The sequence below is a fragment of the Prosopis cineraria genome, unplaced genomic scaffold, assembly GCF_029017545.1.
Source record: "Prosopis cineraria cultivar Desert tree isolate PC_DT_omini unplaced genomic scaffold, ASM2901754v1 PC11, whole genome shotgun sequence".
NCBI classification, from domain to species: Eukaryota; Viridiplantae; Streptophyta; class Magnoliopsida; order Fabales; family Fabaceae; genus Prosopis; species Prosopis cineraria.
The window spans coordinates 45719010-45729088 of record NW_026555342.1 but is presented as its reverse complement, the minus strand read 5'-3'; the positions used below and the strand labels follow the sequence as shown (position 1 = coordinate 45729088).

Genomic DNA, 10079 nt, shown 5'->3' with positions numbered 1-10079 from the left:
CGTTCTGGCTCACATTGAATTTCATTGTTGTTGTCAGTCATTGCCGTCTCCATCTTCGGTGCCTCATCTCCTTCCTCTTGCTGTTCTGATTATTTCTTCAATTTTACTATATCTGGACCAATTTTTGGAAATCGAATTGTTCCCCTACTTCGTAGGAACAATTGGATTTCAGCCAGAATTCAACAAAATCCCCTGCTTCTTGATTTGACTTTGGCAACATTCAAACATGATTCAATTCAGTATTCAATTTCAAGTCTCTGATTTTTGGTTCTTCAACTTTGGTGTTCATATTGTTTTATCGTGCTTGATTAAAAGTTACGTTTGATAATAAAGGTTCCAACTTCCAACTTTGACTGTTTTTGTTTGTGTTTTGAGATTTGGTGGGGGTGGCCACAATGCTTCTAGGGGATGATGAACGATGGAAGACTTCTTTTTTTTTTTTTTTAAGAAAAACATTTAGGTGTATTTTGAACTTTTCAAAATATAATTACGTTTAGTTCAACAGGTAGAAAATATAATTACATTTATTAAATATAATTTTTATCTCACATTCATATGCATGCCAAACATACTTCTAAACATTATTTCTATTTTCATTCACTTTCCCTTTCATTTCTATTTTTTATTTTCATTTCCACTATAAACACTTCCATGTGCCAAGCGGGGCATGAGGAATGATAACTCCTAAAAACATTTTCTACATTAAAACAGACTTGAACATAAAATCTCGCACTTCAACAGAATCAATGCATGCTGGTAAATCTTTGCATCGCTGGCTCTCTTTCTAAACAACTCTATCTTAAACAAGTGCTAGCACTTAGCAGCATCCACGTCCACCAAAGATGTTTTCACAACACTATTTTCCTTTGCATGTACAAATTCTTTATATTCCCTCGAACTGCATAAATTAAAAAAAAAAAAAAAGGAAATCATAGCTAAAAAGATAATGAAGATTTAAGGGTACATTGTAGAGAATTTATATGCAGAAAACACACACACACACACACACACAATTATGAACTTACTTCTCCACTTCTCGCTCTCACCCCTCCTCTCCTCTCAAACTTAGATTGCTCAGATTAAATTTCAATTGTCTAAATTTAATTATGTATTCATCCAAATGTTGACATTTTAATAACAATTTTTTAAAATATTAAATCTAAATTGTCCACAATTAACTTGAATGATCCAAATTACTCCCTCCAATTCAAAATACAAGCATTTTCCTTTAACTAAACTTGATTTAAAATATATACAATCTAGTACATGTAAAATTTTTCTCTCTTTTTTCTTCTCATATTTATTAATCCATATCGTTGTGTAAAAGTATCTTTCACTCATCATGAAGTGTATTAGTAATTAAGACTAAGAGTTAAAAAAGAAGATAATGGGTATTTCTATGAGAATGAAAACTTTATTAGTATACAATTTTTTTTTCTAAAAAGGCTTATATTTTGAACTGAAAGACGTAAAAAGAATGGAAGAGAATAAAATCCAAGTTTCTCATTATTCCTCCAACCTTTCCCCAAAAGTAAATAACCCAAACACAACCGACAAAGATTAGATTGAGTGGAAACAAACTAGATTAGCACACAGGACAGATAGGTAGTGTCTATTCTGACTCACTCATTATCAACTTTACATGCCCACTCCAATCGTAGTCACTTTTCATTTAGTTAGGAGTCTTCACTCTTCCATATCCTTATTTAAAAAAATAATAAAAAACATTTGCAATCGGGACCAATTGAAGAAAATAAACCAGATTAACAAACCAATCCCATAAAGCAAGCTAGCTCCAAAAGCATAAATGATGTCATATGCATACCTTCTACAATCCTTGTCATCAGAAAGTTGATTCACACCTACATCACCAACGATCACTATAACAGCTTTTGTTAGAGTATCATCACAACTTCCAATTGCGTCATAAATATCAAATTCAAGTGTCTTGAGCAAGCTGGGATCATGATACGATGAGAAAGAGGACAGTCCCAGTAAGAGGCAAAAGTAAGATTGGAGGAACAACTCTATGGTTATGCTTGAATAGGAATACGTGTGTATCTGAATGAGTATCAAATTCACATAAACTGATAAAGCAATTTCAATGATGGAAGATCATCAACATAAAATTAACAATGAGTAAGCATGATTTTTAGATTTATCTATTATCAGATCACTTGTTATGAATTATGCACGTCCAAGACTACGGCTGAGAGGAAATGTTGCATCTTCCTTTTACAAGCTACACAATCTTTACCTTAACAAAAAGACGTTGTCCTGTTTCAAGTCAGCAAAAGCGACCACTGCCTTGTCTGCGAGCGCATGATATTGAATAGAACCAACCAGTGACAAAAACATTTGTCATGATGGACTGCAAAAAATCTAGACCAGATAAGCAAGGCTGATCATAAATAACTGTTTAAAATTTATAAGTCTGAATATAACTGCCAACAATAATGGTTTATTATCACAGAATCAGCAAACATGTCACATGAACTGATTATTGAAATAAACATACAGTAATAATTTTCTACACATTTGACATTATATTTGTGATTAAAAAAAGGTTAAAGGACAAATTTACCTTGGATATTTTTTGCAGGTGAAACTACACCTGTAACCCATGTCAATTTGCACTGGTGAGATAGGTACACACGAACTACGTGCTGGATAATCGTTAGGACCATCATCCTTGCTGACCATTGATGAACTGATTGGATTAACCAACCAAAATTACCTTCAATCATTATATATTGAATAGAAGCAAAAGCCTCATAACTGTTGGATGATAGTAAAAACTCAGAGCAAAACCCAGGTCGCTACTTGGACTAAAAAATAAGCAAGCATAATTCCAAGTAGTATCCTTAACTTTTAATTAGTGAGTTATTACCTTGGAAGTTTAAAAATTGGTGCAAAGTCTCCCTATAGTAATGCTTGAACCACATTGACCTTTAATTGGAATCTTTTCATTAGAGTTAAAGAGCAATTTTTCCTAAGTTTTTTTGAAGGTGCAACCGGTATTCTAAACTTTCAATTAACACAATATTTTTGAGTTATCAATGGTCAAATTAAAAAAAAAAAATCATAACCCATTATCAATGTCAAAAAATGGTTCATATTTTCAAATTTTAACAAGAGGCCTAACCCAAGGTTGCTTGGGCACCAAACCAACTCTACCCAAGCACTCTATAGACTTTCCCTTGAGCAAAATCTGGACTTGCCCTTATTTTACCTATAATCATGAGCAAGTCCAAACATGTGTCCATGAACAAGTCTCGGCTTGAGCAATCTTAACCGTGGGCTAAATATAGACTCGTTCAAACTTACTCATGGATAACATAGACTAGCTCAGATTCTAACTTAAAGGTGTTCAATATAATTCAACATAAAATCTTCTTCTGATTTTGGGGTTGTTGAATATTTCTTCTGATTTGAAAGTTGATAACCCACAAACATTGCACCAATAAAAAGTTTAAGATACTAATTACTCCTTCAGACAAACTTCTGTAACAAAATTTCTTTTTAACCCTAGTCAGAATTTTTCAACTAATGGTCAATATTGATCAAACATTATTAGAGGACGAGATTGCACCATATTTTAAACTTTTGGATAACATTGCGTCATTCAAAAGTTAAGGATACCAATTGCAGCTGGAAAAAATCTTCCAGGGAAAATTTGCCCTTCAACCCAAGGTAAAGAAAAAAAGAAATTAAAATTTCCCTCAACCAGCAAGAGGATAACAAGTGGGTCAGTCTTTTATAGATCATTCTTTTACGCAAGATCCAATTGAAATATCAATGAAACTCAATAAAATTCTTGGCTTAGATTTAAGGAAACAACCTACTAGGTGAACAAATTTAGAAGAGGGAAATTGTAAAAAAGAGCTTACATTTCCAAAGAAATGATTAAAGCAATTGCCCTATGCAGTATTCTTGCCACCACTGCCACAATGCACTAAGATTAGAACACGAGAAAACAAAGTGAAAGAAGTTAATAAATCTACCAATGGTAGTAAGATACAACGGCAAGAACCTCTTAAGCAAGGTTGAAAGTTCAAACGCTGTGAGCAGACAAAATTACATTGGCAGAGCTATTCCAAATCGAGCATTGTAATGCTCAAATTTGATTCAATTATACTGGATAGCTAATAGTTGTATAAAAAAGGAAATTAATAAATCTATAGATAGAAACGAAGTCATTGCAGAGTTTGGCTTTCTACCAGAAGGAATGAGGGAAGGAGACAAAGACATGGGAAAAATAGAAATGGAACAAATTGAACAGAAAAGAGGGAAGGTAAGTAGAGGGGCTTGGTGTGAGGTGAAGAGAACAAGCCTGGATGAGCAAAGTCAAAATAGTTGGAGGACATAAACAAGCATTTCAGTTTGGCAGATGCAGAAACAAACAAAGACGACAAGCTTGGGCTGGAGGAGGTGACCAGAGATGATATACAGGCCAGAGGGAGAGGGTGAAGGAACGCCATATTCTGGTATTGATCTTTGATAAGGAGTTGAGGGACTGGGCCTAATAAATAGACTTTGGAGTTCTGGTCAAAATTAATAAAGTAGAGGGGGCAAGTTAGAAATTTTATAAATTAATCACTTTAGGTTAATAAACAGAAAATATGAAAAACAAGTGGGACTCACACACAAGTGCTAGAAATTTTTTTAAAGCATGGGTATTTTGTAATTTTAACTTGCTATGCAATCAGCACAAAACCTTTCATGGCATTGAGGTTGTGGTTTCTCATCAGACAAGTGGATTTACATCAATGCCACCAAAATTTTGGTTGCATGGGAGATTTACCTTTAGTTCTTTGCTTGTGCTTGGCAAATTCAAAGCTAAATAGTGGGAGTCAAGGTTGCTGCATAGAGGCAGCTAGTATATTCTTCCTTCAAATATTAACTCTAGACTACATTGGTGACAGGGGTATATGTGCTACCCATGAATACTTTGGCTTTTTTCTACGAATGGGATCGAGACAAAAGTTGATCTATCCCTTTGCGTTGACATACAAGAACATTAATCAGCCAAGCAAATCAAACTAACAATTTAGGCTTACCAGATAACCCCGAAGCAGAGAACTTCTTCAACTGACACATGCTTGAATCTTAGACTTCCAATCAAACATGCAAACAGAATCCATCTTATTGGATCAAATGACTACAATCCTGCAAAAACTAACACCAAAGACCAATTATGAAAGGAAAAGAAGAAAAAAAAATGTAACATAAAAAGGCAGAAAGTTTAGAGCGTACATTTTCCCAAGCATGAATACATTGTTGAGAATCACAGGAAAGAAGTCTCAAACCAGTTAAGCAGAAATATATTATATGGAAAGTTGAAGAGCTCAACAAACTGCAGCATTCACATTCCAGAGATCTTCAGAACTGGATGAATCTAGGGCCGTGTTACAGTCTGTAAAAGCTTCTCTACAGTATTCATAATTTGCTTTTGCCCCTTTACCATGTCCAACGAAGCATGAATCAGGCAATGCCTTGGGAGGGATTAAGCCCAAGACTCTCATCTTATTCAACAACTTAAAAGATGAAAGATAGGTGTTTGAAACACTTAAATATTTACATAAGTGTAAGAAACTTCTATCCCTAAGCTCTATTCTCAAATCAATCATCTCTTGTAGCATCCAATTGACTATTTCACGATCTTTTTCTTTACAAATAGCTGACAGCATCATATTACATGTAAGATCATTAGGTGTCAGACCATTGCCCTTCATCCTTTCATACAATGTACATGCCTCTTGAGTTCTTCCACCTTTAAGAAGTCCACTAATAACAATTGTATATGATACGCTATCAAGTGGATATTTCTCATTTATTGCATTTTTGAACATTTTAATAGCCATGTGATGTTTGCCGATTTTGATAAGCCCATTTATTACCACTGTATGGATGTGAGCATCAACATCATCACAAATCATAATAATACCACGGTACACATTTAATGCTTCATCAATTCTTCTTGCACCACAGAGACCTCTAAGTAATGCAGAAAAAGTATACTTATCTGGTGAAAAACCTCTATCAATCATATAATTGTACAATTCCACAGTAAGAGATGGAAACCCAGCCTTACAAAAAGAATTTAGAAGTGCATTGCAGAACATTAGATCAGCATCTGCGATATGTCCACGAACTAGTTTGGATAAAAGATTAAACCTTCTAGTAAAGCATATTGTAGACAACAATGAACTAAAAGTATAGGAATCAGGTGCTATATTTTGTTTTGACAAGCTTGAAAAAACATCAATAGCATCTTGGTACATTCCAACCTTTGAAAGGCAATCAATTAATACATTATATAGAATTAAATCAGGACTTTGGCCTCTGGAAACCATGGTATCTAAAAGCCCAAAAGCATCAGCAATCAATTTGGATTCCATAAAAGCCTTGAACAAAGTAGTATAAGTCACGACATTAGGAGAACAATCAGTTTCAATCATCTTTTTCAACATATCGGTGGCAACAAGAAGCCTATGCTGTTTACCAAATCCGTTGATAAGTATAGTCCAAACTTTTGAGGACATTGTGATCCCAAAAGAGATCATGAGACCCAAAATTTGATATGTCTCTGCGAGCTTATTCATCTTGCTAAAACAACTGAGAAGCATTTCGAATGTCCTAGCATTAGGATAATACTTCATCCTTAACATAACTTTAAGAACATGACGAATAAGATCAACATCATTTAACTTACAAAGATGAAGTAGGGCAATATTATAGGTCAAGAAGTTTGGGACCTGAGTCTCTTTTAAAACCTTCAAAGCTTTGTCAGTTTGTCCAATCTTAAATAGAACATCCATTACTACATTTCTTGCAAATGTGTTAGGTGTAAATCCACAACTTACCATTTGCTCATGCACCTCAAAAACCATGTCATACATTCCTCCATGCCAATAAATCCTCAATAAAATCAAAAAAACTTTTGCCTTCATAATACACCCAACAGTCTCCAATTCTAGGACAATTCCTTTGACTGTTTTATACTGTTCAGTGAGGCGTCGAACCACACCAATCATGCAATCAAATGCTTCCACATCATGAAAGTAATTGGGTTGTTGGGAACACCACATGAAGAAGCTCAAAGAAATTAAATCAGATGGGCAGCTTGATAAAGTGGAGCGTATGATTTGACTATTCAAAAGTTGCTTGCCTTTCTGAGGAAATTCTGAATCAGAATTGTTGCAAGAAAACTTCTTAGTTTGATAAGTTCCACTTGGAAATGGCCCAGAATAGTGAAATGAAAGGGAAGGCAGTGTTCTGATAATTTGGTTTGACACTGTCAACAAAGTCCATCTGTTTCTCCATAACATTTCCAAGGGAGATCACCTTTCCACATAGCACGGAGACATGAAAAGTTTAAACACTCACCCTTTTGATATGACAAGTAAAAATGGTTTACATAAACAAAACACAAACTATTAAATCTACCAAGAGCACCCTGGCATTAACAAGCTAATAGAAAAGTAAATAACTTGATGAATACAAACCACAAAATTGTCAAGAAAAATAGTTAAAAGTTTTGTTAAAAGAAAATTATGCCTGAAAAAAAATCAAACAATTGATCAGTAAATAAATTCTAAAAATATATAAGAAAATAACAAAACATAATACTTTGAAAAGATATCCATATATCATATTAAACATCATAAATGTGATAACAGACTCAATCAATATTGTCAACTCATGACCAAATTCATAACAATATCTTTGAATGTTGATGGAAGGTCCACTTCAAGCAAATCAGCACCATTCAAATTAAACACCCTAAATAAGCAACTTTTGGGTCAAAGAATAAGAAAAGTGGTTAACTCTCTAAATCCAAATTCTTTGACAGCAAGTTTACTTTTTTACACCCTTTGCCAGTGTAATTCATAATGGAAATGCCTCAACTCTTATTACACAGACCAATGTCTCAATTTTAAAAATACGCCATCTGTAAAAATTTTCTTGAGGAAGCACATGAATTTATAGGCATAAAACCTAGAAGGAAATTCCAATTCAAGCTTTAAAGGAGAATTCAAGTAAAACCGTGCTCACCACTGTTAAATTTTCCTGTGAGGGATGCTCATGTATGAAAACAACGACAACAAGGCTTATCCCATTAAATGTGGTTGGCTACATGGATTACACAATTTCACTGTACTTTATCAACAACCAAGCCTTTAGACATAGTGTTAACCAAAAAGTCTTGTTCAACAACTTCACTAAGTATTCTCTTTGGTCTTCTTCCACCCCTTTTCACAAGACTCAAGACTATTTATTCTTCTCTCCTCACCAGTGCTCATGTATGAAAGAATGATTGGAAGAAAAAAAAGGACTATAACTTCCAAGCTAATTCTTTTGAAACCAAAAGCATAAAGAAAGTAAAAGGAGAAGACCCAACTAAGTATCAAGCTGACAAAACACTTAGGGCTCAAAATTCTTACCTTGAACTAATAGCAAATGAAAGAGTATTCACAAGAGAGAATGAGAAGCTTGGTTGCTCCATTACAAGCATCCCTCCATAATATAAATACCATTTCACAGTTTTGTGAGGGAAGCCCAAGATACAAAGGAATAACGCAGAGAGTGACTCAGGCCACACAAATCCCCTCAATCTCTAGGTTTTAGGCTTCGATCAATGTCATTGGCCCTTCAAAACCTATACTGAGATATCAATATGTTAAAGATTTCAAAAAAATTGAGTCAACTAGTATGAGCTAAGAATCCTATACGGAGATATCATACAAAGCAATGTAGCAAAACGTGTTCAATTCAGTGTCGCTGTTGCTAAGTTTAATTTCACATTAATTTTTATGGCACACGAGTTTTGTTCAAAGTTTATAAAATTGTAGTGACCCGGTGGATCAATTAGTTATGGTTCGGCTAGAGTCGAACATTAATTGAAACGCTTATAATGAAATTAATATGATTTTGTTCACATTTGATACTAGTAAGAAACCACTCTATGCCGGCACACAAAATGCTTGGCAATAATCCATTAAGGCACGCCATGGAACATGCATTAGCAAAGCTTCTAACTAAGAATCCTATCGAGGAGTCTCCTACTTATCTTCTGCCACCACGTTTAACTAGTTCATACAACCTTAGTTAGCAAGTAAAATTCCACACATAACCATTGAAAAATCATTTCTTTCAGGAATTGTATTAGACGTTTCACATTAGCAAAGCTTCATATAAATATATATATGTATATATTAGAAAAACATAGAACAACAGAGACCAACAGACCGTCAGCAAGGAGAGATGACAGAGCTGATTTAACTGATGGAGGGACGACGGATGGCAGCGACGATGGAGGACGACGGGATGGACTGCAGGAGGGAAAGCTTCGGGGACAACACGGAGGGAGGAAGAGAAGACCCGCCAACGGCGAGACGAGTTTCGCGGAGCACACACAGGCGCCGCAAGCCGGGACACAACTGAGAAATGAGACGGCGAGGGTCGGAGGATATAGGGATGCACGGCACGTGAGTTCTTTTGCATTCCCTCTCGTCCCAAAGTATACAAGGTTTTATTGATAATATTTTTTTAATATTAAGGGTTAATATATAATTTAGAATCTAAATTATAAGTTAAGAGTGATTTGAACTCTATATTTATAATTAATAAATTTTAAATTTTAAATAATTAAAGTCGATATACCTTTGCCATCACCGTTAATTAAGTGAAGGTCCACACTTTATATCCATTATATGTTTAAAAAGTAAAGACTTCAAATTAATGGTAGGCATAAGAATGTATCAACTTTAATTGTTCAAGATTTAAAATATATCAATTATAAATATAAGGTGCAAATTGATTCTGAACATATAATTCAAAGTTTAAACCGCCTACTAACCTGAATATTAATCATCCAAAATAATTGAAATAATTATAAATTTAAAATTATATTAAATGAAGTGTATTTTTAAAATTGATAATTTTGTTAAGTATTGTTATTAAATTTTATAGTTATGCATAATTTTATATCAAATTATCTTATAATTTGAAATGAGGAATAACATTTAACAACATTGTTTGACCAAAAAAAAACATTTTAAGTATCTTTATCTGAA

General features: G+C 34.1%; 1 protein-coding gene across 11 annotated transcripts; it reads right to left on the bottom strand.

Moving 5' to 3' along the window:
* Window positions 1-569: 569 nt before the first annotated feature.
* LOC129285471 (putative pentatricopeptide repeat-containing protein At1g16830) lies at window positions 570-9449 on the bottom strand. Of its 11 annotated transcripts, none has more exons than XM_054921199.1 (9): window positions 9253-9449; window positions 8448-8667; window positions 5257-7347; window positions 5061-5178; window positions 3891-3955; window positions 2585-2737; window positions 2258-2371; window positions 1826-1957; window positions 570-898 (listed from the first exon to the last, which is right to left on the bottom strand). In XM_054921199.1, the coding sequence occupies exon 3, from the start codon at window positions 7329-7331 to the stop codon at window positions 5349-5351; it is 1983 nt and encodes a 660-aa protein (XP_054777174.1). In that variant the 5' UTR covers window positions 7332-7347; window positions 8448-8667; window positions 9253-9449; the 3' UTR covers window positions 570-898; window positions 1826-1957; window positions 2258-2371; window positions 2585-2737; window positions 3891-3955; window positions 5061-5178; window positions 5257-5348. The 11 variants fall into 11 exon arrangements, with proteins under 11 accessions (XP_054777174.1, XP_054777179.1, XP_054777171.1 ...); XM_054921204.1 differs by having other exon boundaries at window positions 2585-2710; XM_054921196.1 differs by having other exon boundaries at window positions 3891-3942.
* Between the last annotated feature and the right edge of the window lie 630 nt (window positions 9450-10079).

Excerpts from the sequence above, each read along its gene's own strand:
- LOC129285471 (XM_054921199.1), bottom strand. The coding sequence starts at position 7,331 with ATGTTATGGAGAAACAGATGGACTTTGTTGACAGTGTCAAACCAAATT.